Consider the following 26,276-nt stretch of genomic DNA (forward strand, 5'->3'; position numbering starts at 1 on the left):
CTGTGTAGCTCCTGCTTGTCCTGGACTCCCTTTGTAGACCAGTCTGGCCTTGAACTCATGAAGATCTGCCTGCCTCTTCCTCCTGAGTGCTGGCGTGTGCTACCACCACCAGGCTTTTTTGTTTTGAGGGAATTAGTAATAATCCCACTGCCTCAGCCTTCTAAGTGCTGGAATTACAGGCATGAACCACTATGCCTAACTTAATGTGAGCACTTTGAACAAAAGATAGAGGGCACAATATGCACACGACCAGAAGGCTGATTCTAGTGGCCCTCTCAGTGTGTGGCATCTTGTGGCTTCAGAAGTTTCATTCCGTGTGGTTTTGTAGGCAGTGGACTGTGGCTGCACTGGTCTGCATTGCCTAAGGATGCCAGCTCTTGATTCTTTTGATCTTTGTAAAATTTCCATTAGCTTCTGAGAGAAGGTCTCATGTAGCCCAGGCTGGCACCCAGTTTGAAAGCAGAGGATAAACTTGAACACCAGTTCCTGTCTCCACTTGGCAGGTGCTGGATTGTAAGTGTGAGCTATCCTGCAAGTCTTCTGACACCCTGTCCAGTCATGGCAGTAAGGAGTTGTGCACAGGACAATGGAACTGTGTGCAACAAACCCAGAAAGTGGTGTCTCTGAGGTACTGGATGTTCTGCCTTGTCAGAGGGCAAGCAATAATGCCTTAGTGGGGACAGTTTATAAATTGTTTCCTGCAAGGCATGGCACCATGTACCATTAATCCCAGCACTCAGGAGGTAGAGGCAGGTAGATCTTTGGATGCCACCCTCATGTGTGAACACACACACACACACACACACACACACACACAAAAACCACTGTCACCAATAAAGCCGTTCACTCTGATCCTGTCCTGAAAACCATAGAAGCCACTGCCAAGTGCTAGGATGAGGCTTCCTGCTGACCAGGCTGCTATCTCAAAGGAATAGAGGAGGGCCAACTTGTTCTCCTACCATGACCTCACCCTAATTGTTGAGGCTGCCAGTAGATGAGCCAGTGGTTGGAGACTGAGAGCCCCTCTGTGGAAGTTCAGCAAGGCTCCTCCCGGAAGCTTGGAGACCGAACTGCCCACATGCCCCGCCTTCTCCTCCTATTTTCTCGGGTCTGATGTGGGTGTAGCCAGGCCAACTAGACGTAGTGGTAATGGCTACTATAAGCTTCAGGCAGGGCCGAGAGTTCTGAACCATCATCATCCTGAGCTGGAAGCGAGGGATCGAGCGATGGGCTGCTCCTGCCAGCTGCTGTTGTGGCTGGGAGCTGCCGGTAAGTGCTGTCTGGTGATGGGGGTATTAGTCAAACAGAGACACTTAGACTGCGTTAGCGACAGACCAGGTCTCAATGGCTCCTTCTAAGGAGGCCTCGTGCTTCTAGAGCGCAGCAAGAAAGGTTCGGAGCACGCCCAAATCTAAGAATCGCCTGGGAGTAAGGACACCAATCTAAATGGAGGAAAGGGCGTGGGTGCTGTCGGGCAGCGATGCAGCCCCCAAGTCAGTCACTCATTGAGAAGAAGCCCGGAATGGAGAGGCTGGTATGCGCAGTCACCTTGCAGGGCCCATGCGACCCAGCTGGGTGGTGGTAGGCATCTGGCTTCAGGCTCTAAGTGCACCAGCTGGGTCGCATTAGGGGTGTGGCTGCAAGCAGTATACTGTTGAGTGGCTATCTTTTGTCTCCTCTGTCATATTCTGCACTCTCTTCTAACTCCTCTTCCTCGCTGTCACCTTTCAGGAACTATTCTTTGCTCCAACTCGGAGCTCCAGGCACCTTTTTTAACATCCTCGCCTTTGCTAGTGCTGGTCCCCAATTCCCAGGAGGAGAAAGTGACCCCCAGGCCCAATATATCGGAGCCAGCTTTCCTCCCAAGCCCTCTAGGTGAGCTTCAGGCTCCTCCCTTTTCTTCCATCGCCAACTCGAGATCCCTAGGCCTGGACAGTACTCGACTCTTTCCTTCTCCCTTGCACCTAGGCACGCGGGGGCCTTGGGTGTTCAACACCTGTGGTGCCAGCGGCCGGAGGGGACCCACACAAATACAGTGCGACGGGGCGTACGCAGGAAGTAGCGTGATGGTGACAGTGGGGGCTGCCGGGCCGCTGAAAGGCGTGCAGCTGTGGCGGGCTCCAGACACCGGCCAGTATCTGTAAGTGCAGAGAGGGTGGCAGTCGCCCGCCAGGGCAGCAGGTCCCAGAGCCCCACCACTTCTCGTCTTAAAATATTCCTCAGCAATGCCTGCTGTCAGTCAGCCACTTCGACTGTCTGTCCTACCAAGCGAAACCACGAGAAGTGTAGCAACCGCCCGAGCTAACGGGTAGCTGGGATCCTGTTATAAAGACAGGACAGCCGCCTAATCGACGGTGGCTTCGGGGTTTGACTTTTCCCGTCACCTCTATTAGTACCCCTGAAATACGTGTGGAACCTAACTGTAAACTCAGTCCATCACGCTAAACCCCTTAGGAAGTTTCCCGGCCTCGGGTTTCCGACCTCTCAGTTCACCCCTGGACCCGGGACGCCGAACCCAGCGCCCTCTTCCCGCAGGATCTCCGCCTACGGAGCGGCGGGCGGCAAAGGCGCCAGAAACCACCTGTCCCGGGCGCACGGCATCTTCCTCTCGGCAGTGTTCTTCCTTAGTCGCGGGGAGCCGCTGTACATCCTTGTGGGGCAGCAGGGCGAGGACGCCTGTCCCGGAGTAAGCGGGGAGCGTGGGAAAGGGGCGCCCGGGCAGAGAGCTGGGGAAGGCGTCCTTGGTACCTGGACCCCCGCACGGGTAGAACAGAGTCCGCCATCACGCTCATTTCTACTTTGGTGCTACTCAGGGGAGCCCCGAGAGCCAGCTCGTCTGTCTAGGAGAGTCTTGGGCCACTGGAGAGCATGCGACGACGGATGGGACCGACAGGATCCCAGGCTGGAGACGCTGGGCCGGCGGGGGCGGAGGTGGCGGGGGCGCCACCTACATTTTCCGGGTAGGTGCACCGGGTGCTGGTCGCTTCGACCCCGAGCTGGGCGTTAGTGTCCAGGCCCCTCTGTCTGTCTGGGTTCTCGGGTTCTCGGGGGGTCGGTACCCGGGCGCGGCCCTTGACCTGCCACTGGCCCCGCAGCTACGCGCCGGGGAGCCGGAGCCGCTGCTGGTGGCGGCGGGAGGCGGCGGGAGGGCCTACTGGAGGCGACCGGACCGAGGCCGGACTCAGGCGGCCCCCGAGAAGCTGGAGAACCGCCCCGCGGCGCCCGGGAGCGGCGGGAGGGGAGGCGCGGCAGGTGAGCGCGCGGGGCGGCCGGGAGAGGCGGAGAGGCGGGCTGCTCCGCACCGCCACTGCCGGTCGCCTGCTGTCGCTTCCCAGGTGGCGGGGGCGGCTGGATGTCGCGGGCCCCCTCTCCGCAGGCCGGACGCTCACTGCGGGAAGGGGCCGAAGGCGGCGAGGGCTGCGTGGAAGCCTGGGCAGCGCTCCGCTGGGCGGCGGCCGGAGGCTTCGGGGGCGGCGGCGGAGCCTGCACAGCGGGCGGCGGCGGCGGCGGCTACCGGGGTAGGTGCGCCCGTGGGGAGGGTAGCCGGGCAGCCCGGGTGAAGTGAGCGGAGAGCCCAAGAACCTGGCCGGAGCTTCCCCGAGGGTAGATGGGGAATGCCCCGTCCTGCGCTGCGCCAAGCCACACCAGGTGCTCTTAGAAAAGAGGTCTGAACTAGGCGTGGTGGCACACTCGCCTGCACGTGCGTGTGTGTGCTGGAGGCAGGCAGATTTCAAGCTATGTAGATACAGAGTGAATTTAAGGTTAGGTTGGGCTACAGGCTGGTCTTGTTTTATCTTTTACAAAGGGCCAAATTAACCAGATTTGGGGGCCCATTCCTTTAATCATACTACCCGGGAAATAGAAACAGGCAGAACTCTGTGAGTTCCAGGCCAGCCAGGGACCCACAATGAAACTCTGACTTTAAAAAAAAAAAAAGTCCAAGTCAATTGCAAATCACACATGCAAGTAAAACAAACCCCTACTCTGCTAAACAAATCCTTACTTTACTAAAGTCTACAGAATTTAGGGCCCCGCCTTGTTAGCAAGCTGAGCTGGGAGAGGGAGAGCAAGGATGGTAGTTCTCAAAGTGTGATCATCACAGAAGTTGCTAGAAATACAAACTCGGGATTGGAAGCTGGGAAGATGTTGGTCAAACACTAAAAGAAATGTAATTAGATGGAAGGAGGCAATTTAAGCTGTCCTTAGTTCAATCTGGTAACCACAATGATTCCGGTTCTGTCAGTGTAGGGGATAAGTCTCAGCCTGTGGGTTGAACCCAGGGTCTTTGGGCATGCTAGAGGAGCACACTCTGCCGCAAAGCTAAGCTGCATCCACAGCACCAATAACACCATGGCTAAGAAAGTAGATCTAAGGTGTTCTTTTTGTTGTTGTTGTTGTTGTTGTTGTTGTTGTTGTTGTTTGAGAAAGGGTTTCTCTGTGTAGCCTTGGCTTCCTGGACTAACTTTGTAGACTAGGCTGGCCTCGAACTCACAGCGATCCACCTGCCTCTGCCTCCTGAGTGCCTGGCCCGATCTAAGGTGTTCTTACTATAAACAATGAATTGGTACATATGTTGATTGGCTCAAATAATTGCATAATGCCTGCACATTTCAAAGTATCAAATTTTGTTAATTAATTACTATGATTAATTTTAAAGAAAAATGCATGCCCAGTTTCCAGAATCTATGACTCCAGGGAAGGGTGTCGGCCATCTGTTTGTTTGTTTTGAAGATGTGTTTTATTTATTTTGTGAGTGCTCTATCTGCATGTTCACCTGCAGGCAGGAAGAGGGCACCAGGTCCCAGTATAGGTGGTTGTGAGCCACCATGTGGTTGCTGGGAATTGAACTCAGGACCTCTGAAAGAACAGACAGTGCTCTTAACCACTGAGCCATGTCTCCAGATATGTTTTATTTGGTCCTAAGATGCTCTAGAGTTTGGGGACACTGATGTAAAGAAGCAGAACCCCTGACCTATCAGGACTGGTACGTTCATAAACAGTTTACGACACATCTGTTTGTCCACAGAAGTGGAGTTTGTGGGCTGAACATCTCTCACTTCACAGCTCAGTATGTGGTCTGCAAGGGCTCAGATAGACAAAAGGGGTGCCAGCCAGGATAAGCCAGGCCTTTGGGTTCCAGCAGAACAGCCAGCGCCCACTTCTCTAGCCCCTTGGCAGCTGTATAGCAGCATCATTGCAGAGGCCACACAGGATTTACAGCGGGAGATCTCAGCATGCTTGCTGCTCATAAGCCAGTTCCCCAACTGCAAGGCAGCTCTGTGCTCCTTCTCCTCGGGCCCCACCCCACCCTTTGTAATTAAACCCCCATCACTCTCAATTTCAAGGTGGTAATACTTCCGAGTCTGACATCCTCTGGGCTGATGGGGAAGACGGCATATCGTTTGTGCATCCCAGCAGCGAGCTCTACCTGCAGCCTCTGGCAGGTATGTGGCGCAAGTCCCTGCCTCTCAGCCTGGCCAGCCATCCCCCTGGACCCACAATCATAGGTACCATCTGCTCCGAGCTGTGAGATCCTCAGTTCTTTGTTTGCTTGTTTTTGGTTTTTCTAGACAGGGTTTCTTTGTGTGGCCTTGGCTGTCCTGGACTCACTCTGTAGACCAGGCTGGCCTCGAACTCACAGCGATCCACCTGCCTCTGCCTCCCGAGTGCTGGGATTAAAAGATACCCAGTTCTTCAATGGCACAGGAACATTTGAGGAGTACGTGGTGAGTTGGGATTCTGGTACAGGTTTTCTAGACTGCTGGTCAAGTGTCCTGGCTGTGAGTTCTCTCCAGACACCTCAAGGCTCAAGGGTCCTGGAAGATGTCACATGTACAGGTGTGACTGACGTTCCCAGGCTAGGCCAGCAAGATGGCCCAGCTGGTAAAACCCTTGCCTCTCAAGTTTGTAGTCAGAATCCATGGTGGAAGGAGAGAACTGAACTCTGACTTGTACAAGCATATGCATGCATGCCTCTCCCTGTTTCTGAATACAATCGATCAACAAAAAAGAAGTCCCAGCTGGGTGTGGCGCACATCTTTAATCCTAGCACTCGAGAAGCAGAGGCAGGTGGATCGCTGTGAGTTTGAGGCCAGCCTGGTGTACAAAGCAAGTCCAGGACAGCCAAGGCTACACAGAGAAACCCTGTCTCGAAAAACAAAATAAAATAAAATAAAAAAGTCTCCCAGGCTCTGTCATCACCCTGTGTGTTGACGTGGCTGGGACCACTGCTTACCCTAAACTCCTGACTATAAGTAACCATGTGGCTGGCAAGCCCTGCGTGTAACACACCCACCTCCACTTCCCACCCTATCTGTTCTTTCACTCACAGTCACAGAGGGCCATGGGGAGGTGGAGATCCGAAAGCACCCCAACTGCTCTCACTGCCCTTTCAAAGACTGCCAGTGGCAGGCAGAGCTCCAGATGGCTGAATGCATATGCCCGGAGGGCATGGAGCTGGCTGTGGATAATGTCACTTGCATGGGTATGTCTTGTCTTTGCCCTGAGTCTGACTGCTGGCTCACAGGTGGGTAGAGGAACTGGGAAGGACAACGGAAAGGCCTGTTGTGTGCTCCGCCGCGCCGTGTGGCATGCTGTATAGAGGATTGCAGATGCATCAGGGCACAGTCTGCTGTCAAGAACATGTAGGCCAGTGTGGGAGGCAAGATGGATGTTTAGATATAGATATGTATCTAAAAATGGCAGTTGCTATGGAAGGTATCAAATAGTTAGGGGGTTCTCAGGAGGGAGAGTTTGCTTTTGTCTAGGACAGTTGTGGGTGGCATCCTGGCAAAGTAAACACTGAGCCGAGTCTTGAAGCATAGATTTGAGGGTACCCAGTCATGGTAGCACACACCTATGATCCCAGCAGAGAGTGAGCTAGTGCAGAATTGAGGGTGAGGCCAGCCTGGGTTACACTGAGAGACCCTGTCTCAAAATAACACAAAATAAAACGCAAAACAAATAAGAAAAACTACTTGAGTGGGGAGGGAGAGAGAGAGAGAGAGGAGCCTCCGATGTAGAGGACTTTCTTTTTCCCTAGACCTGCCGGCCACCACAGGCCCTCTGATTCTGATGGGAGCAGTAGTGGCAGCCTTGTCCCTGAGTCTCCTTATGATGTGTGGAGTCCTGATTCTAGGTATGAACATCTAGCCGGGGTGGCTGACGCAGGCTGACCTTCTCTTCTAGGCTGTGATGGGCTTCTGTGTGGTTCTAGGGTAAATGTGGCTGACGTCAGGGCCCTTAGCCAGTGCCACAGAGCAGTGGTAGACTCTAGGCTTTCAGAAGCTGGGAGTCATGGTGGGAAATGAGTACGTGACAGGATGTCTGGAAAGGTGTTCTGGGCACGGGGAGCAGAGTGGGCCTGATGGACGGGTTGAGGGTGTGCCTCTGTCACCTGCAGTGAGCCGGAGGAAGTGGCAGAACCTGTTGGGAACCAGGCTGCCAGGCCCTGAGCTGGAGCTAAGCAAGCTTCGGACCTCTGCCATCAGGACAGCCCCCAATCCCTATTACTGTCAGGTGGGGCTCAGCCCTGCCCAGTCCTGGCCTCTGCCCCCAGGGCTCACCGAGGTTTCCCCGGCCAATGTCACTCTACTCAGGTGAGTGTCCTCTAGCTCCTTCTGAGGTGGGCTGCACCCTGGGCCCCTCCCCCACCCAACCTCCTGTCATGGTACACTGTGACCTCCCAGAGAACACCCCGCTCAAGTCCCTTATGCAGACGAGATGGAGACCCCACAAGCCCCAACAGGTGAAATAACATGCAAAGGGTCAGCTTTTGCCCAGGTTCTGGAGCTCACAGGCTCCTTCCTCCCAGAGGGTCTGCGTTAGCAGTTAGCACGAGGAGAGGCCTTACTCCACATCACCACCCTGACTGGGGCTCCAGCTGCCCTCTCTTCTGCCCCAGTTCCCGGTCAGCATTAGCTTGTGTCTGAGAACATCCGTGGCTCCGAGAGAGCTCATATAGGGACATCTGAGCATATGGGGTGGGAACCAAAGAGATATAGGGGGCACTGCCCCCTCTATAGAACGTGTGTGTGTGTGTGTGTGTGTGTGTGTGTGTGTGTGCACGCGCGTGCCTCCTACTCCCTTCCAACTCATCTTCTTGTAGAGCCCTTGGCCATGGTGCCTTTGGGGAGGTGTATGAGGGACTAGTCGTTGGTCTTCCTGGGGACTCCGGCCCTTTGCAGGTGGCTATCAAGGTGAGAAGGGGTGGGGTTTCTGGTTGGGGTAGGCACACCCATGCAAGAGCCTTTCTTCATCAGTCTCCTAAAGCACCTGGCAAGGCTCAGGACCATCCTACTCTCCCTCCCCAGACTCTGCCAGAGCTCTGCTCCAGTCAGGATGAGCTGGACTTTCTCATGGAGGCCCTCATCATCAGGTGCACCTGGGGGCGGGCGGGAGGGTGTGGTGGGAGGCAGGACCTGCCTCCAGGCACGGCCTTTCCTCTCTTTAGGGCTGAGGGACAGCATTCTAAGGCACAGAGGTGTTTTGCAGCTCAATGGGGTCTAGAACGTGCGTCTAGGTCCCTGCTGGTGACCCTGTATGTGCACCATTTCCACTCAGCAAGTTCAGCCATCAGAACATTGTACGCTGTGTGGGGCTCAGCTTCCGGGCTGCCCCTCGCCTCATTCTGCTGGAACTGATGTCCGGAGGGGATATGAAGAGTTTTCTAAGGCATAGCAGACCACACCCGGTAAGACCCTTCTCTGAGCTCTCCAGACCCCTCTAAGACCCTGGCCATTTGCCCTAAGACCTGGACCAACTGTGGTACCTTCTGCCCAATCTAGGGCCAGCCATCACCTCTGACCATGCAGGACCTGTTGCAGTTGGCCCGGGATATAGCCCAGGGCTGTCACTACCTGGAGGAGAATCACTTCATCCACAGGTTGGAAGCAATCTTGACTCAAGGAGCATCCCTCATATACAACTTTTTGTGCTTGTTTTTGGTTTCTTGAGACAGGGTTTCTCTGTGTAGCCTTGTCTGTCCTGGACTCTATAGACCAGGCTGGCCTCTAGCTCAACAGCAACCCGCCTGCCTCTGCCTCTGGAGTGCTGGGATTAAAGGCCTGCGTCACCGCTGGGCCCAGCTCATATACAACTTTTGAAGAAACGTATCAGAAAAGAGCCAAAGCACCTGAGCTCTAGCATGACGGCGATTTTGTCTGTTCTACAGAGACATTGCCGCTCGTAACTGTCTGCTCAGCTGCACTGGACCCAGCCGAGTGGCCAAGATAGGAGACTTTGGAATGGCCAGAGATATCTACCGGTAAGTCGGAACCGGGGAGGTGGGAAAACTGCTGCCTAAGGAGGCTGGCTTGACAGCATTTGCTAACCTCGTCCCTCCTTCATATAGGGCCAGTTATTACCGCAAGGGGGGCCGGGCCTTTCTTCCGGTCAAGTGGATGCCCCCAGAGGCTCTCCTGGAGGGCATTTTCACATCTAAGACAGACTCCTGGTGACAGCATGGCCTCCCTTGAGCTCCCTCCCTCTGCCCTGAAGCTAACCCCACCCTTCCGGGCCACCTCATATGGGGGGGGGGGGCAGGCTGCACTCAAGGAACTTCATTTGTTTCTCCTACCTCTGACCCAGGTCGTTTGGAGTCCTGCTCTGGGAGATCTTCTCTCTGGGTTATATGCCCTACCCTGGGCATACCAACCAGGAGGTTCTAGACTTCATTGTCACAGGGAACCGGATGGACCCTCCTAGGAACTGTCCTGGGCCAGTGTGAGTTAAAAGTGCTGCCCAGGGAGGGAGGCCCCTCAAGATTTTGAGAGGCCTGAACCCCTGCCTCTCCCCAGTTACCGAGTCATGACCCAGTGTTGGCAGCAGCAACCCGAGCTCCGCCCTGACTTTGCCAGCATCTTGGAGCGCCTTAAGTACTGCACCCAGGTGTGACCTCCCTTCAGGCCCCCTAACTCTCCTGGTTCTGTAGGACAGGAAGAAGGCTAAAAAATAGCCACATGGTCCCCGCCCCATTCCCTCACTATCCCACTGCAGGACCCTGATGTGCTGAATTCACCCCTGCCAGAGGACGCAAGGCTTGTTCTAGAGGAAGAAGGAGCTTCCCTGCTGGAGAACAGGGCGCTGGATGGTGTGAGACCCTCACAGCCCCTGGAGCTGAGTTCAGAGAACTTGAAAAGCTGGGGCGGAGGCCGTGGCTCTTGGCTGCCCTCTGGCCTCAAGGCCCTCACATCCAGACGCCTGCGACCCCAGAACCTTTGGAACCCCACCTATGGCTCCTGGACCCCAAGGGGCCCCAAGGGTGAAGCCTTAGGCACTGACCTCAGCAATGGCTCCTCCTTGCATTCCTTTTCTGGCATCCAGTAGCCTCTGCCCCGCTGCAGTCTGTACTGCATATTCAGGCATGTTTCAGGATGTCCTGGCAGCCTGGCCTTACCACACTGGAAACAAGCCCAAACCCTTTGGGGAAGGGCCTGGGCCACTCTCAGTCTTTGGTCTTTGGAACCAGAGGCTACCCAGCCACCGCGGGAGTTAGCTGGGAATCCTGGATTGTCCTTTTGCCATATGTATCCTCCCTTTGGCCCATCCCAGTACTACAAATGTTTAATAATAATAATAATAATAATAATAATAATAATAATAATAATAATCACCATCACCACCATCATCTTTCTAATACTTGACTTTTCTAAGTGGAAGTGAAAGAGTCTGGGACAGAGAAAGAGAGGACCAGGATGAAGAGGAGGAGGCTTGAGTCACAGAAGCTGCATCTTTGAGTTTTATTAGGAAGGGTGTCCACTGTAGTGTAGGAAGTTAGACCAGTAAGTCCATATACTGTGAAGTACGACTCTGGACCTGGCCCCTCTGGAGAGGTGCAAAGCCACTTGAGAAGAGCTGGACTGGGGGAGAGGCCATTGTTTCCTTCCCCTCCTGTAAATTAGTGTCATTCAGCTCTGGGAAACAGGCTTGTGTGGAGGCCAACTCCTCTATGTGGATGGCACCTGGTCCTGCAGGACCATGTGAACTGCCCGCCCAGCGGGGTTCCAGTCTCTTGCCGGCATGCATGGTGGGGATGCAGCCACAGGCCCACATCTGTATGACCAGCCGGCCCAAGTTGTGGGGTGGGGGTGCGGGGAAAGGGCCCAGTCTCATCTCTCAGCCAGGCTGGCCAAGATGCCAATGAGATTGTCCAGCCCCAGCAAATAGCCGTCCTCACGATTGCCCTCCTCCCAGGGCCTCCGATGATCCAGGATCTGGCCATCGGGGAGGGGCGTGGTCTTGCCAAAATCGATGAGCCACACACCAGCACGATGGCAATGGTCATGCACGAAGAGGAGCGAGCTGCCAATCACCTGCCAACCCCATGGCAGTCAGGCCAACTGCCTTTCCCAGAGATACCCAGCTCTCCCGGTCTCGTATTTTCGTAAAGCACAAACCCTGAGCCCACCCATGAGCTCTTACCTCGTGCCTTCTAAAGAAATCTGAGATCTCCAGGGTGTCCCTGATCTGCTGTAGGCGGTTCAGATACCTCCTCTGGAAGAGTTAGAGTGGACAGATGAATTTCACACCAAGGGGCGGCTCTACTGACAACCAAGAAGCACCATGCGTTCCAGCTTGCCTAATCCTGTGATGAGGAAGTCACCCACCACCACCACCATGTGGCTCATGTAAAACAATTACAGTTCCAGCAGGGAAGTGTTATCACTGGGGGTGTCGTAGTTGAGGACACTAGAAATAAGCAAGACGTACCCTTGTAAACAGGTTCTGGGGACCTCCTCTCACTCACCAGCACCTCAGCATCTCCTTGCATGAACTCCTCAAAGACACGAGTCACTTGCTCTCGGCTCCGTGTGGTTTTGAAATCAGTGCTGCAAGATCCATCAGCTTTCTGAAGGAGGTGGCAAGGAGTGTCAGGGACCAGGACCCATCTGAGGGGAGAGAGGGTCATGCAAAGGGCAGTGGGGTCTCCCTGGGGCCTTAATCTTTGGGGACCAAGAGACAGCTACCGGAGTCCGTGTCCTGGTGGCAGGTGAGGCAGTAGTAGGTCAGGAAACGGAAGGATGCACTGAAGTGGGGAGTGGGGGCAGAAGAAAGGCCGTGCAAAGTTAGGGGAGCCTAACCCACCTTGATGCCCTCAATGCGGAAGCCGAGTGTGGTGCTGGAGCTGATGCCCTCGCGCCACTGCATGTAGCGTGGTTTGGTGACCGCACGCTGTGCATGCTCCTCCTCAGTAGGCGCCTCGGGGTCCACTGCCAGCATCTTCTTGTACATGTCCTTCCGCAGCTTGGGCCTTTCTCGGGCTTTGGTCAGCTCCTCCTCCAGGTAAGTTCTGTGAGGGGCAGGAGACAGGGCATGAAGGCCCAGGGACAGGGACAGGGACCTCCATGTGAGTTTTTATCCCAGTTCCTTGGTTCCCCCACTGATTCTGCCCGACCAAGAGAGGGAACACAGACCTGACACCCATCTTGCAGTCGAGCACGCAAGGCCCATCAAAGCCATCCAGCAGGTCCTGTAACTGCAAGTAGCTTTCACCATCCCGCTCCACTACGCCATGGAAAGCGGGCACACACCCGCGCAGCACGTCCGCCATCAGCCGCACCAGACAGTAGTGTTCCGGCTCCGAGCTACGCTTCAGAATCAGGCCGCTGGTGCCCGCAGCTTTGAAACTCCCTGCAGAGGGGAACCAGTTAGAACTGCCCAGCTCCTACCTATTGCAGCAACCTCGCCCATCTACAAGGATGCTCACCTGTATGCCCTGCTAACTGCACCCAGGAGTAGCGCCTTTTGAAAGGACTCATGACCGGCAGATTGACCATGGTACGGATCTTCTGCCAATGGCTTTTCTGAAAGCAACAAGTCGAGGTCTGCAGGTCAGCACCTTAAGCCCTCCCCACACCTGACCCCCACACCTCTAGAAGCAGTTGAGGTCTTTCATCCACGCATTCACTACTCACCTACCTTCCTACGTACTCAAAGGCGATTTATTGTGAGTCAGTGTGGCAGGTGCTGAGACAGGCAAAGGGAAGGTCGTTGTAGCGTCTCAGAGAGTCTGAATGGAGCCCGTGGCTTAGCCTCAGAAAGCTCCGGGTTGAAACTAGCTCTGCCATTGAGTGGGCAGGTAACTGAATTGCTCTGTCAAGGTTTTTGAACCTTGTGACTATCAGAGTCACTTGATGGCCAGCCTTGAAGCGGATTCCGGGGTCTACCACAGGGGCCAGCCACATAAGCCAGGGATGGAACTAAAAATCTGCATACGCCACCACGGCCTCAGGAGGCCTGAGAAAAATGCTTCTGTGAAATGCGAAGACAATTATTCTCTCAGCATTACTGTAATGAGGGAAGCTTGAGTGTGGCGCTCCTCGTTCCTTGGCATGGAGGGAGAATTGGGCCAAATTTAGATACTGGATTTACTGACTTGGGACCTAGTTCTCTCACTTAGGAGGGCGGACCAACCACAACCAACCCTCTGCACAGGACCAGGGAAGGAAGGCCAGTCGCCAGGGCTTGTGAAAAAAAAAAGGCTTGAGGCTCCCTACGACCCTCTAGCTGCCCTTGGATCGCACATGCATCTTACAAGCAAACAAAGCCAAAAGGCCAAGGTATCCTTGGCTGTGATCTAGGAATGGAGAAACCTCAGGCTTGCCTGAAGATGAGACAAAAGCCAGAGGCCTGTCCTCTATGATGAAGCTGCAGGTAAATGCAGGTATTGGGGGGCTGTCAGCTATCGCCTCTCATGGCCATCAGCCTGGCTTCCACTCAATCCTGAAAGCTTTGGACCTTTCTTCCTCCTACCCCGACACTCAGCAGTCCTGTGTTTGCTCTCTGAAGGGCAGGGATTTGCCTGTGTGTCTTGTCTGCAGCCTTGTCACACGCACGGGTGCTTGTCTTGGTAGAGGAGTTCCCAGAAGCCAGGAACCAGCCTCCTTGCTAAGAAATGAGGAGGCAGCTTAAGGATTAGAAGTCTGTTGACCAGAAAGCCTTGCCTATGGGGAACAGGTGGGGTTGGTGACAACTGCACTGGGTAGGGAGTGAGCAGTCACTTTACTCCTGGCTTCCTTCACTTTCTAGCTCAGGGAGCTCAAGCAAGTGCTGTTTCCTCTGTGAAGATGCAGCGGCTGCCCTAACACGCGAGCCACCATTTCCTGACTGCCTCCTGCATGCCAGGCACCGTCTCATCTTCCCACAATCATCGCTGCTCTCGCTTCCCCAACATGGCACGCTGGGGCGTGATCACATGTCCAATCCCCAGGGATCTGGGGGTGTAGCCAGAAGCAGCCCACTAGAAACATGACATCTTTCAAAACTCCTTTTATAAATCTTTAAATACATACAAGGCTTGCAGTTTGCTGCATAATAAATCCAAGTTTTATTATAACACTCCCTCCCTCCCAAATCCTCAAGTAAAATTCCAGGAAGGTGACGTATGCAGCGTGTGTAGTCAGCAGACGTGTCCCTCCACCCCTCCCCTCACATTCACCTTGAGAATTGTGGCGATTGCGATGTCCACACACAGCATGGATGTGAACTGGTGTCAAGCCCCAGCGCACAAGGAAGCCAAGGCTCAGAGAAGCGAGTCCCCTCATGCCCTGCCTCCAGACTCGCAGGCTCTGGCTTATGCCCTCTGTCAGCCCACCTTCCTCACCAGGCCCCAATCACTCTAGCAGTTTCTGTTATTTTCCTTCTGGGGGGTCAGATGGGATAGACACCACATGACAGGCAGATTTTATAGGGTGCTGGGAAGGTTTTCATCTCAGAGATGGGCCTGGGGACCTCCTCCTCTGAAGGATGAATCTAGTGGTGAAAAGCTCGGGTGGTTTGAAAAGCCTAACAAAACTTTTGGGGAGAGTGGGACCAGACCGAACTTGACTAAGAGTACAGCTAGTTCTCTAGCCAGCCTGGTGGGAGGACCAGCCTGGGCCGTGTGAGGGAACTGTACCTTCCTTCCTTTTGGGGTTGTGTTATTTCATGAAGTAGGCTGACTGGACATGGCAGCACATGGCTGTAGTCCTGACTACTGAGGAAGCTAAAAAAAAAGTCAGATTATGTGATCCTAGGAGTTTAAGGCTTCCCTAAGAAACATTGAGACAGGTCTTTTTAAAAATGTATATGCTACCACTTGGCTAATTGTTTAATGTAAGAGAACAGTATCACCTTGTCCCTTAGTTGATATGTAATAGAGACATTATCCACCCTCACTGCCTTGGTTTTGTGAGCCTCATATGAGCAAACAGCAGCAGATTCTAACTGTGCAAGTAACAAAGCATTTCCATGCCCCTTATCTCAGCTGCGCGTCCCAGATGCTTCCCTTGGTTTCTTTTTTCTTTTAAAATTTATTTATCATGTGTACAGTGCTCTGCCTGCATGTACACCTGCAGGCCAGAAGAGGGCATCGGATCACATTATAGATAGTTGAGAGCCACCGTGTGGTTGCTGGGAATTGAACTCAGGACCTCTGGAGGAGCAGTCAGTGCTCTTAACCTCTGAGCCATCTCTCCAGCCCCCTGAGGTTTCTTATAACAAAATGCAGCTCCCTTGCCAATAACAGATACAGTCAAACATGAAGTCAGTTGATGTAAGCACCATGGAAGCCAACTCACTGCCCTCTCCCCCTAAGAGTGTGTCCTTCCTTCAGCGGGGAACATAATGCACCCCCAAATGAATGCACCCCAAAAGCCCCCTAGAGAGTCTCATGCGTGCCTGCGTCTGTGTGTGTGTGTCTCATAAACAACAGGAAAGGTATGGTCCACCCTCCTTCCTTGGAGAGGCCATAGGTTGCCTGGACATGTGGTGCAAAGGCCAAGAAACTTGTGTGCAGGAATCTCAGTGATGACACCGGAGGAGCCTCTGGTAATTTCCTCAAAGGTAGGGACTTGCTGTGTCCTAGCCTTAGATCCTCTCTTGTCTAAGTTCTGTTTGCAAGCCTTGGAGACATCCGCTCCTTACATCAGCCCAGACAGCCTATTTCCTACCAGACTACATCCTTTGCTGTGTGTGTGTGTGTGTGTGTGTGTGTGTGTGTGTGTGTGTGTGTGTGTTTTAAGTTTTTCCAGATAGGGTTTCTATGTAGCCTTGGCTGTCCTGGACTAGCTTTGTAGACCATGCTGACCTCCAACCCACAGAGCTCTGCCTGCTTCTACCTCCCAAGCGCTGGGCTTAAAGGCGTGCGCCACCACACTTGGCTCCCTCTGTTCTGTCTTTGGTTAGCATCTTCTTTCCTGACTCTGTAACATAGGTTCTCGACCTGTGGGTCACAAGCCCTTAGAAGGACCAAGTGAATCTTTCATAGGGGTCATCTAAGACCATTAGAAAACACATTATGGTTCATTAACGGAAATAGTGCTATGGTTGGGAGATCACCATACACGAGGAACTGCACCAAAGGGGCACAGCATTAGGAAGGTTGCAAACCACTGCTCTATAGTCACCAGTCCTGGATGAAACTTCTGCCAGCCCAACACCCTCCCCATGTTCCAATTGTCCTATCAAACTAGCACTCCCTGTGGTGATGGTGGGGAGAGCCAGCAATTTAAATTTACAAAATGATTTGCACTAAGGTATAAGTGACCCACGACTTCACCTTCCCATGGGCATTTGCTTTTTAAAAAGGAAGTCTGTTAACCTAAATTCTGCTCTATAATTAGTGGGAAATGATGTGTGGGGGTTCTGAGTCCAGGAGGGGACGGCATCCAGGTCTCTTCTTCTTACCTAGTCTGAGTTATTGAGAGAATAAGATCAGATGAATAAGAACCAAAACACCCTCTCTTCTGCTAGGGTCACCTCCCACAAATTGTCTGAGGAGACAGGCAACACCTGCCCTTGGAATTGGCTTTCTGTTTCTCCCTTGGCTTGTTCAGCTTTTCATGTTCCTGAATTTTCTATCAGAAAAAAAGGCCGCTGGAGGGAGTAAAGCTGCCCAGCTCTATATGCCCTGCTCTGAGCTGGCCGTACAAGCGCCTAGGAAGTAAAGGGTGTGAGATGCTGGCTTGCTGGCATCCCTTGACTGCAGCCACTATATCTTTCCCTGGGTGCATCCTTAACGGTCAGTGGGACCCACTCTGCTTCCTGCCTGGGGAAGCCCTTAAAGGCGGCCTGGGCAAACGTGCTGTGGGGCCTGCTGTGAGGCAAAGTCCGATCCGGGCCCTTCCACGCAGCCGCAGGCAGCCTCTGTCAACAGCTCCAGGCTTATCTGCTGCTCTGGGGCTGTTTGCCTTCGGGGAGGCCCCGGCGGGCTGGGGGTTGGGAAGGCCTGGAAGACAGCCTGGAAGTTTGAAAGGTCCCTGAGAGGCCATCTGGACCTACTCCTGGAGGCTCCCGCAGGCACTGAGGTCCAGGGTGGGAGAGGAATTCGAAGACTTGCAGGAAAATGGCTAGCGTCGACCTCTCCTCAGAAGTCCTGCCCCTTGCTGGGGCTACCTACACTGCACCCAGATTTAGACTGCGGGTTCTTCTTTGCTCAGCCTCTTCCTGAGCATTTAGATGAGTCTTTGCCGGCAGAACAGGAAAGCGAGTGTGCCTGAGTAGGGGACCTCCCAGCTCTCAGTGTTAGCAAGCTTCTCAGGGGCCCGCCTCTCAGGTGTCAGAGATTTGAGCAGGGGAGTGGCCGATCTACCTCTCAGGCTCCTCAGAGGTCCTCCCACTGCTCACAAGCCACAGTCATTCGCCTCACTGCTTAGTCCAGAAGGACCCAAGAATGACTGCCCGCCCAAGGGTCTGGGCAGCGGACTCCTGAGCCCCTGCACGTACACCTGGCAATGGGGGGGGGGGCGGTGGAGGGGACGACAACCTTGCTGTGAGCCTCTCCCCCCCCCCCTTTTTTTTTCTTTTGTGTCATTCCCTCTCTGGGTACTGTAAGTCTCTGAGTCACAGCGCTACTTAGAATCGTTCTATTGCCTCCCTCGCTCGGTCCAATCCTAGTGTGCAGGGATGCAGGGTTCCAGAAGGCACAGGCCACACCTCACGGTTCTTCTCAAGGCTTCTAGGAAACCCGGGGCGCGCGTCTTACTCTGGAAGTCGCCAGGACCTGGCCTTCTGGGCTGGAGGGTACTGAAGGCAGAGCGGGGCGTTCTTGCGGTCTCTCCCTATTTCCACTCGAGGAACGCTTGCGTAAAATGCATCTAGAGCAACGCTGCACAGTCCACAGGCAGTTAATATAGGTGTCTGTCCATGGTTAAAATAAGAAAGATTACTGAAGCAAGCCGATCGCAAGTTCAAGGCCTGAAGGGGCTACAGACTGTTTCATTCTAACTTGGCACGAGGGCTGAGGATGTAACTCAGTGGTGGAGTGCTTGGCTACCGTCTTCGAGGCCCTGGGTCCAATCTCCAGTAAAGGGGGTGGGTGGTGAGGAGAGGTGTGCTTTTCCAGAACTATACCACGAATGACTTCACTTCACACTGGCCGGTGTTATCTGAAGGCTAAATTGGCTCCGGAACATCCACACTATTAGAGGCAGACACTAACAAGTGCCTGTCGGCCTCAGTTTACCTTCCCCACGACACTTGGGAACAGTAGGCGAGGGCGAGGAGGGGGGCGAAGCAGGTGGATCTTGGTGCGGTTCGGTTCCAGAGCTCCCAGCCCCGCGCCCCTCCCTTCTCTCATCCACGCCTCGTGAGCGCGCGGGGAGCAGACGGCAGCGGCTCCGGAGCAGAGCCAGGAGCTCCGCTCCACTCCCACTCAGGAGAGGGAAACCGTGGCAACGGCGGGGGTGGGGCCGCGGCACCGAGAGGGGGTTGGAGAGAGAGGGAAAAGCTCACACGTCCCTTTCTCTCCTAGAACTCCTGGGGCAAGGCTACCCCGCTCTGATCTCTCCAGCCTTGACAGTTACCCAGGTACGCCCGCCGACCCGCCTGTTCCCACTCCGTGGGTCGCGTACTCCTCACCCTCCTTTAGATGCCCAAACGCTCAGCTCCCATCGCCTTGCCTAGCCCCCGAAAGAGAGCCAAAGCAAGAGGTCATCCTGGATTCCCTCTCCGCCCCCATGTTCCTCTGAAACAGTGAGGCTTGGACTCTCGGCGGGGCACTCAAGCGGGCCCCAGCAGAGCTGGAAGCCGAGTCCCCGGCGCGCAGCCCCCGCTGGCCCCGCCCCCGCGGCCCGTACCTGCCCCACGTCCTCGCTGGTTTCCAGCTGCACGTTGCCGCGGCTCCGACTCTCGCTGTCGCTCAACAGATCGTCCTCCGAGTCCTCCAGCAACGAGGAGGAGCCGGTGGAGGAGAGGGACGAGGTAGAGAGGCGGCGTGGTTGCTGCAGGTGCGAGCCCGCGGCCGGGAGCCGGTCTCCCTCCTGCTCCGGGGGCCCGGGGCTGGCCGGGGCTACGTCCTCTTCGGTTGTCACGGTGAGCTGCGGGATCACCGGGGCAGGGGCAGCCCGCGGGAGCCCGTTGGGCACTTGTCCACCACGCCGCTTGGCCCCGCGGGCCCGGGGCTCCCCTGCGGCTGCTGCGGCGGCAACCGCGGCGCAGCGCGCCTCGAAGAGCAGGCGCAGCTCCCCGACGCTCCGGCGCGGGGCCCGCTCCAGCCCAGGGCTGCAGGGCCCGGCGCCCCGTGGCCGCGCCATGCCCGTCGGGCGCCCGGGCAGGGTCATCTCCCGACACCGGAGCAGCAGCCGAGCCCACCAGCCCGCGGCGCGGCGGGGACTGGAGACGCTCGGCGCCCCAGGCTTGGGACTGCCCCGGGGCGGAGCCTCGGCAACGCCCGCCCGGCCCCGCCCCGGCCGCGCCCCCCGCCCACTCCTTTCACTTTCGGAGAAAGCGCGGGCCTCCTGCGGCTCTGGCAGCCAAGGAAGGCTTGGAGTGCCCCAAAAGTCTCTGGAATGTCCGGGTCGGGCCCTCGCTGTATCTCTCGACCTGCCTTCGAGGAGGCGGGAGGGACCGCCCCACCCCCGGAGCCCAGGGCCCTCCTCCGGCTTTTGAAGGATTCCTTCAGTGCGAACCAAGGGTCTTGTCCTGCACTGGAAGGAGCTGCGCACGTTCCTTCACTGGCTTCCTCGGGCTCTTTTCTGTGTTTCAACCTTCCTGGCAAAAGAGTTCTGACTCTCTGGGGCTTTTCTCTGGCCCGGGCCCCTTAATCCGGAGTTCAAGGCCATCAGCCACCCAAGGAAGCCACACCCCAAGGCATCCGCCCAACTGGAGAGTCTGCGCCCAGGGTCGAGCTAAGACTGCTCCCCACCCCCATCCCTAGAAGCTCCCCACTTCCCGGCGGGCAGAGAACAAGGTCAAGAGGCGGAGCCTGACTCTCTCCAAGTATCCCAGCCAGTCCGGTCCGGCGTTCACCCCCTTCCCCGCTTTCCCCCTGATCCCCGCCCCGCTCCCTCCGGCCCCTCACTAACTTGAGGTGCTAAGTTTCTCCTCTTCCACCCCTCCCCGACGCTGCTTACTTTGGAACTTTGTGGCTTCAAGAGTCCTTTCGCCTCTCTGAACTGCTGGTTCTCTTTCGTAGCGGAGTTGTCAACTTACAACTTACAGGGTTGCTGTGAGAGTAAAATTTAAGAGATTGAGTGTTGAGTGTTCAATGGTAGGAGCACTTGCCTAGCATGTGACAAATGCTGGATTTCATGCCCAACGGGGAAGGAAGGAAACAAGACTGATGCTCTAAAGTGTGAGTGTTTTTTAGTGCTCTCTCTCAGGCCCACTATATCTTAGATGGAAATTTAGGCCCGCCCCATCCATCCATCTCCGTAGCTGTAAACAGAAGAAAACTTCACCTGGCCTGGAGTTGTGGCTGTGCACTGAAAAGAGAACACTGACGTACAAGTACAGACACTGCAGCGGGGCGTGGTGGCGCATGCCTTCAATCATAGCACTCCGGAGGCAACGGCAGGCGGATCTCTGTGAGTTCGAGGCTGGCTTGGTCTACAAAGTGAGTTCCAGGACAGCCAAGGCTACATTGAGAAACCTTGTCTCGAAAAAGCAAGAAGAAGAAGGAGGAGGCAGTGGAAGGAGGAGGAGGAGGAGTTTTTCCTGTGTCGTGTTTTCTGTACTCCCTACATACCAGAGGACTGGGGGCCCCCTCATTGGACACCTAGAGTTTGGGATTAGTGGAGTATCTCCAGGAAAATTGCCTCCGAGACTGACAAAGGCACAGGGACATGCATCTTCCCTTTTCTCTGTTCAGCAAGAAATTAAGATGGTCCAGGAGGAGGGGAGGAGTGTTGAGAGGGAGAAGGAGAACCTTTTGGCCAAGAGAAAAGATCCCTAGGGGATTGACAAAGGAAGAAGGGGGGGCAGGTGTATGGAAGGAGAGAAAGCCCTAGAGAAAGGAAAACACAAGAGGCAACTTAGAACTCGTGCCTCTTCGTGGAGAAGTCAAGAAACAACATGGACACCTTTTCTGGGGCAGAGGTGAGGAGGTCCAGGTATTGGAGCCTAGAGCTATGCCAGTCTGTAGCAGGGAATTCAGAGCTGTCCCCAGAGGGTAAACTGGGATCTGACAGAGGAAAACGAGAAGAGGAAAAGGGACATGTTCCTGTCTGCCAGGCAGTATGTGGGCAATGTTGGAATACAGGTAGGCTAGGGTGCGACCTAGCTGCTGAGAAAAAGCCCAGAGCAATTCTTTTTCTTCTTATACCATGTACTCAACCAAGTCTTAGGTCCACCATAGCAGGAACCAAAGAGTTGCTTTGTTGCTGGGCGTGATAGTGGATGCCTGCAATACCCTTATTAGGACACTCTAGGCAGAAGTAGGAGAGGCAGGTGTTTGTGCTATCCATCCATAGCTGTAAGCTGGCCAGCCTGGGCTACATGAAACCCTTTCTCAACAATAGCAACATAAATGGTTCTTTGCTTTGCCTGTCCAGGTGTGTTTGGGTACAACAGGGAATAGGGGAACTTAGGGCTATGGGGTCTCCAGGGCATCCTGCTTTCCTCACTTACTACAGAAAAGAGAGGACTCAGCCAGAATGCTGGTCAGGACGCTGGTTCAATGCCTGATAGGCCCCTGGTTTCTGTGCCTGTGTTTATGTTAAATTTCTTTCTCCCTGCCTGTCCTCTTCCTTGCGTTTCTTTTTAGTTTATTATTATTATTATTATTATTATTATTATTAGTTTTTCTTTTTTTCCTTTTTTTTATTATTTTTTTATTAGTTTTTCAAGACAGGATTTGGCTCAATTTTCTTAGCAACTATATTTTATTATGAACTTATTAAACAAGCCTACCTCCCTTACAACCCGACTAACCCAAACAATAGGAAAAGGAGATTAAAGAAGACGATAATGAAACTTTAAGGATATTAGTTCCAACGAACAATTCTCTTGGCATAGTCAGCAGGCCCTCAGCAATCCAGCAATCCCACCAGAGTTGCTGCTGGAACCTGGAGCAACTGGAACCTGAAGCCTCAGCAGGAGTCCAAAGCCTTGAAGCCTTCCCTGGAGCAGTTTGAGAAGCACAGGACGGACGAACAGCCGAAACAATCCCAAGTCCTCTCTCTCAAGCCTCTTGTTTTGGGCTCATATATATATTGAGCAACATTCAAGCTCCCCCAGTAAGTGGTTCGATTTCTAAGGGGATAAACATCCTGCTCTCTCACTAGTCTGTTCCCAGTCCCACACTTGGGATCAACACAAAAACATGTTTTTCTCTCCTACACAGGGTTTCTCTGTGTAGCCCTGGCTGTCTTGGACTCATTTTGTAGACCAGAATGGCCTCGAACTCACATCGGTCCACCTGCCTCTGCCTCCGGAGTGCTGGGATTAAAGGCGTGCGCCACCACGCCCAGCTTGAACTCACTATGTAGTCCATCTTGGCCTCAAAGTCTGGGCAGTCCTGCTCCCTCTGGGGTGCTGGGATTGTGGGTGTGCACCACCACAGCTGGCAGGTTTTTTGTTTTTGTTTTCATTAAGGGACTTCTGGTTCTTCATACAATGAAGCAAGAGTCTGTTTCCACCTACCTCAGGCAGAAAACATAGGGAACAAACTGAGGCAAGGCTGGGACAGGTCATAATAAACTAATAAATAGTAAGCTGCTAAATCTCATAATCCTCCTGCCTCAGCCTCCCAAGTACCAGGGACACAGATATAAGCCACCATGTACAGCTTTCTCCACTTTTTTTTTCTTTTTTCTTTTTTTTTTTTTTGGTTTTTCGAGACAGGGTTTCTCTGTGTAGCCTTGGCTTCCTGGACTCGCTTTGTAGACCAGGCTGGCCTCGAACTCACATCGATCCTCCTGCCTCTGCCTCCCAAGTGCTGGGATTAAAGGCGTGCGCCACCACGCCCGGCCGATGCTTTCTCCACTTTTTGCTGCTTGAGTAGAAAGGATGTGAAGAAAATCAGAACAGTATGTAGGTGGCAGATATGGCTTCTTGTGTGCTAAAAACAAAGGGCTAAAAAGAAACAAGGAGGAAATACTGGTGTTTAGGGGAATATGTGAATGTTTTGGGGGCCCTTAAGGGATTTGCTCTGAGCTAGGCCATGGGAGTCACTCTGCTATAGCCATAGACCAGCCTGATGTCAGTGGAAACAACTTCCTTCTCTTTCTCCTTTATTATCTCCTCCTCATTCCTCCTCTCTACTTCTTTCTTCCTCCTCCTCTTCCCCTTTCTCCTTCTCCTCCTTCCTTTCATCTTTTTTCCTCCCTCCTCTCTTCTTCCTCCTCCTCCTCTTCCTTTTTTCTTTCTCCTCTTTTCTTCCTCCTCCTCCTTTTCCCTCTTCCTCCTTATTCCCTTTCTTCCTCTCCTTTTTCCTCTTCCCCCCCCCTCCACTTCCTCTTCCTCCTCCCCTCTCCAGGAGAGACACATATTGAGTCCAGAGGGCCAGGCACCTTAGGACCCAGTATTTGAAGGCATAAGAGGACCATGCCACTGAGATGTCTCAAGAAAACAAGTGGAAAGTTGGATGTGGCGGTACATGCCTGTGATCCCAGCCCTCAGGAGGTTGAGTCAAGATTGCAAAGAAGAAAAAGGAGAGGAGGAGGAGGAGAAGGAAAAGAGGAGGAGGAAGAGGAGGAAGTAGCAGAAGCAGCAGCAGCAGCCAGAACTCTGGGAGGCAGAGGCAGATGGATCTCTGAGTTCAAAACCAGCCTGGTCTACATATGGGAAAGGGGAGGCCTGGGAATGGAATGCACTACTCCCACCTCTACCAGGTCAGGTGCAGTTTCTAAAGCGATTAGGATGTCGCCCTCCTCTGGACCAGGTGGGAATAGTACAAAATCTCATTCTAGAAGCACATGCCCTAGGGAGCTTGGCCCCTTTAGAGATGGTCTGAACATAAGTCTCCAGTGCTTTGTGGGAATACCTTGACTTACTGAGCTAACATCTGTCGAGTAGCTGCAATGCACCAGACATTGTGCTAGCTGCCAAGGACATAGGAACAAATGACCCTGTTACTGGGAGTGATTATTGTTTGGCACTTTTCTGGAAGATAATCACACAGGAGCCAACCACCAGGAAACTGGCCATAGGATGCTACAGGGTTTCCTTTGCTGTTACCAGTGGGTTGTCAGGGGAACCTATGAATCTTGGTCTCAGTTTCTTCATGTGTTTCCAACATTCTCAGGTGGTCACTCTGATGTTTCTCTCTGCCAAGGGTATTCTAGAAAGAGGGCTGATGGGAACCTGGACCCAAACTCAATTGTAGGGTGGGGAGGATCACCCCCTGGGAGAGGCAATGTACAGGGTGCCTTCCTTGCCAGTCCCAACTTCTGACACTTCTTGGCTCTAGGTATGGGGTGTTGGTCTGGTGCTCTGTGTATTCAGATGATAAATTCTGGACCCCAAAATCTGGCTGCAGTCCAGAGGAAGGCATTCTCATGCACATTAAACAATGTCGTATAAATGTTGCTTCCTAATCATCTCTGATTGGTTAATTAAAAAAAAAAATGGCTGGACAGCTTGTAACTGGGCAGAAGTGTGGTAGGCAGAGCCCCTGTTCCTGAGGCTTGGAGTGTCAGGACAGAAGCAGGGAGAAGAAGGAAGATGATGGGGAGGAAGGACATGGCCTGACGGAGAAACAGCACAGACAGGACCAATATTGGCAGGTATCTTCAGGCATATGGCTGGGAAGTAGCCAGACTAGCTAGAAATTAGTGTAAAGCAGCCTCGCTTGGTGGCACACACCTGTAATCCCAGCACCCAGGAGGCAGAGGAAGGCAGATCGCTGTGTGAGGCCAGCCTGGTCTACAAAGGGAGTCCTGGACAGCCAGGGCCACACAGAGAAACCCTGTCTCGGGGTGGGGGGTGAGGTGGGGGAAGCTTATTGAACAAAGCAATAGGTCTTTGTCTCAATTATTTGGGAGCTAGCTGGGTTAGAAAAACCTGCCGAATTAATAAATTTTCTATAATATCTAGGTTTCTTCTCACCCCCCCCCCCCCAGCAATCTGCCCCATACCAATAGCTTAGTCTATGTGACAATATTCTGGAATAGTCATAATGAATGATAGAGCAGGGCTGACCCTCCGTAATCTGTCACTCCTGTCTAAAACTAACAAAACGTGTCTCCACGCCTGTGTATGCACATTTACAGAAGTCTCTCCTGATACACTAGGACCAAGGTTTGCTGTTCTTCTAGGAGCCTGCATTCTTAGGTGTATCCTAGTGGACAGCGACTTGCAGGCGATGACCTCCTGGAGGGCCCAAGGTCAGAGACTCAGAATCCCCCCCCCCCCACACACATTAGTGATGTGCTGGGTCTGCCTAAAGCACGCACTCACCAGGGGACTTCCCTGCCTCTCCCTGTCAAAACATGCAATGTGGGCCTCAACTAAAACACTGTTGAGGCAGGTATAGGCAGGTATCACCTCCACTTGGGGGCCTGCTGATGGGAGCATTAGAGTCAGACTGAAGTAGGAAGGGGGGGGGGGGTTGAAGCTGCCACTGGCCCAGGGTCCCAGGGGCTAGGGCTCACTGCAGGTGAGTTTAAGCCGCCTAGCGTCACAATTTACCTCCCTTAAGAGCTAGCTGGTGGGAGGCGCAAGCCCTCAGGGTGCCCGGCAGAGCAGCTGCTCCAACCCAGTAGTTAGTGCTCACCTTCCTGTCGCGCGCCTACAAGCGCTGCTGACACCCGGACTCGGAACGCATCAGATCCCATACAACACACCTACGCTTAACGCCAACGGGCCAGCTACAAACTGTGCAGCAGGGTTTCTAGAACCCAACAGATGGGAAGCCTGGGTTCCTGCTGCTGCGGGCGCCCGCACCAGCGAGTTCGCACTACCTTGTGTTGGAATCAGAGTGCCCTGGCTGGGCCCAGGCGGGCGTGGTGGCGCAAGCCTTTAATATCCCAGCACTCGGGAGGCAGAGGCAGGAGGATCACTGTAAGTTCGGCTTAATCCTTTCCCCTCCTTTCTTCTTAGTTTATCTGCTGTCAAGTGAACGCTAACTGAATAGGGTT

General features: G+C 53.9%; 3 protein-coding genes across 4 annotated transcripts; 2 read left to right on the forward strand and 1 right to left on the reverse strand.

Moving 5' to 3' along the window:
- Positions 1 to 1,226: 1,226 nt before the first annotated feature.
- LOC311593324 (uncharacterized protein) lies at positions 1,227 to 3,357 on the forward strand (the record flags this gene model as incomplete). The annotated part of the gene is made up of 5 exons (XM_084774533.1): positions 1,227 to 1,269; positions 1,732 to 1,875; positions 1,969 to 2,140; positions 2,389 to 2,960; positions 3,096 to 3,357. The coding sequence occupies 5 exons, from the start codon at positions 1,227 to 1,229 to the stop codon at positions 3,254 to 3,256; spliced, it is 1,092 nt and encodes a 363-aa protein (XP_084630659.1). The 3' UTR covers positions 3,257 to 3,357.
- Positions 3,322 to 10,615, forward strand: LOC311593186 (leukocyte tyrosine kinase receptor-like). 2 transcript variants are annotated; one of them, XM_084774335.1, is made up of 14 exons: positions 3,322 to 3,518; positions 5,346 to 5,444; positions 6,332 to 6,526; positions 7,043 to 7,138; positions 7,403 to 7,598; positions 8,108 to 8,198; positions 8,313 to 8,377; positions 8,563 to 8,692; positions 8,787 to 8,884; positions 9,173 to 9,265; positions 9,353 to 9,454; positions 9,589 to 9,723; positions 9,798 to 9,888; positions 9,997 to 10,615. In XM_084774335.1, exons 1-14 carry the CDS (start codon positions 3,353 to 3,355, stop codon positions 10,324 to 10,326), a joined length of 1,887 nt encoding a protein of 628 aa, XP_084630461.1. In that variant the 5' UTR covers positions 3,322 to 3,352; the 3' UTR covers positions 10,327 to 10,615. The 2 variants fall into 2 exon arrangements, with proteins under 2 accessions (XP_084630461.1, XP_084630462.1); XM_084774336.1 differs by having other exon boundaries at positions 3,323 to 3,518; positions 6,332 to 6,484.
- A 100-nt stretch (positions 10,616 to 10,715) lies between these two features.
- Positions 10,716 to 19,607, reverse strand: ITPKA (inositol-trisphosphate 3-kinase A). Its single transcript, XM_084776318.1, has 7 exons — positions 19,056 to 19,607; positions 12,707 to 12,803; positions 12,414 to 12,630; positions 12,085 to 12,289; positions 11,747 to 11,848; positions 11,422 to 11,493; positions 10,716 to 11,312 (listed from the first exon to the last, which is right to left on the reverse strand). Exons 1-7 carry the CDS (start codon positions 19,536 to 19,538, stop codon positions 11,109 to 11,111), a joined length of 1,380 nt encoding a protein of 459 aa, XP_084632444.1. The 5' UTR covers positions 19,539 to 19,607; the 3' UTR covers positions 10,716 to 11,108.
- Between the last annotated feature and the right edge of the window lie 6,669 nt (positions 19,608 to 26,276).

This window comes from Acomys minous (genome assembly GCF_964271855.1).
Source record: "Acomys minous genome assembly, chromosome: 3".
NCBI classification, from domain to species: Eukaryota; Metazoa; Chordata; class Mammalia; order Rodentia; family Muridae; genus Acomys; species Acomys minous.

Coding starts and splice junctions, on each gene's coding strand:
- ITPKA (XM_084776318.1), bottom strand. CDS start 19,538: ATGACCCTGCCCGGGCGCCCGACGGGCATGGCGCGGCCACGGGGCGCC. Junction 12,804..19,055: donor CCAGCGAGGACGTGGGGCAG/GTACGGGCCGCG, acceptor TGTTGCTTTCAG/AAAAGCCATTGGCAGAAGAT. Junction 11,494..11,746: donor AAGGAGATGCTGAGGTGCTG/GTGAGTGAGAGG, acceptor TAACTCTTCCAG/AGGAGGTATCTGAACCGCCT.
- LOC311593186 (XM_084774335.1), top strand. CDS start 3,353: ATGTCGCGGGCCCCCTCTCCGCAGGCCGGACGCTCACTGCGGGAAGGG. Junction 8,378..8,562: donor ATGGAGGCCCTCATCATCAG/GTGCACCTGGGG, acceptor ATTTCCACTCAG/CAAGTTCAGCCATCAGAACA. Junction 9,889..9,996: donor GCCTTAAGTACTGCACCCAG/GTGTGACCTCCC, acceptor ATCCCACTGCAG/GACCCTGATGTGCTGAATTC.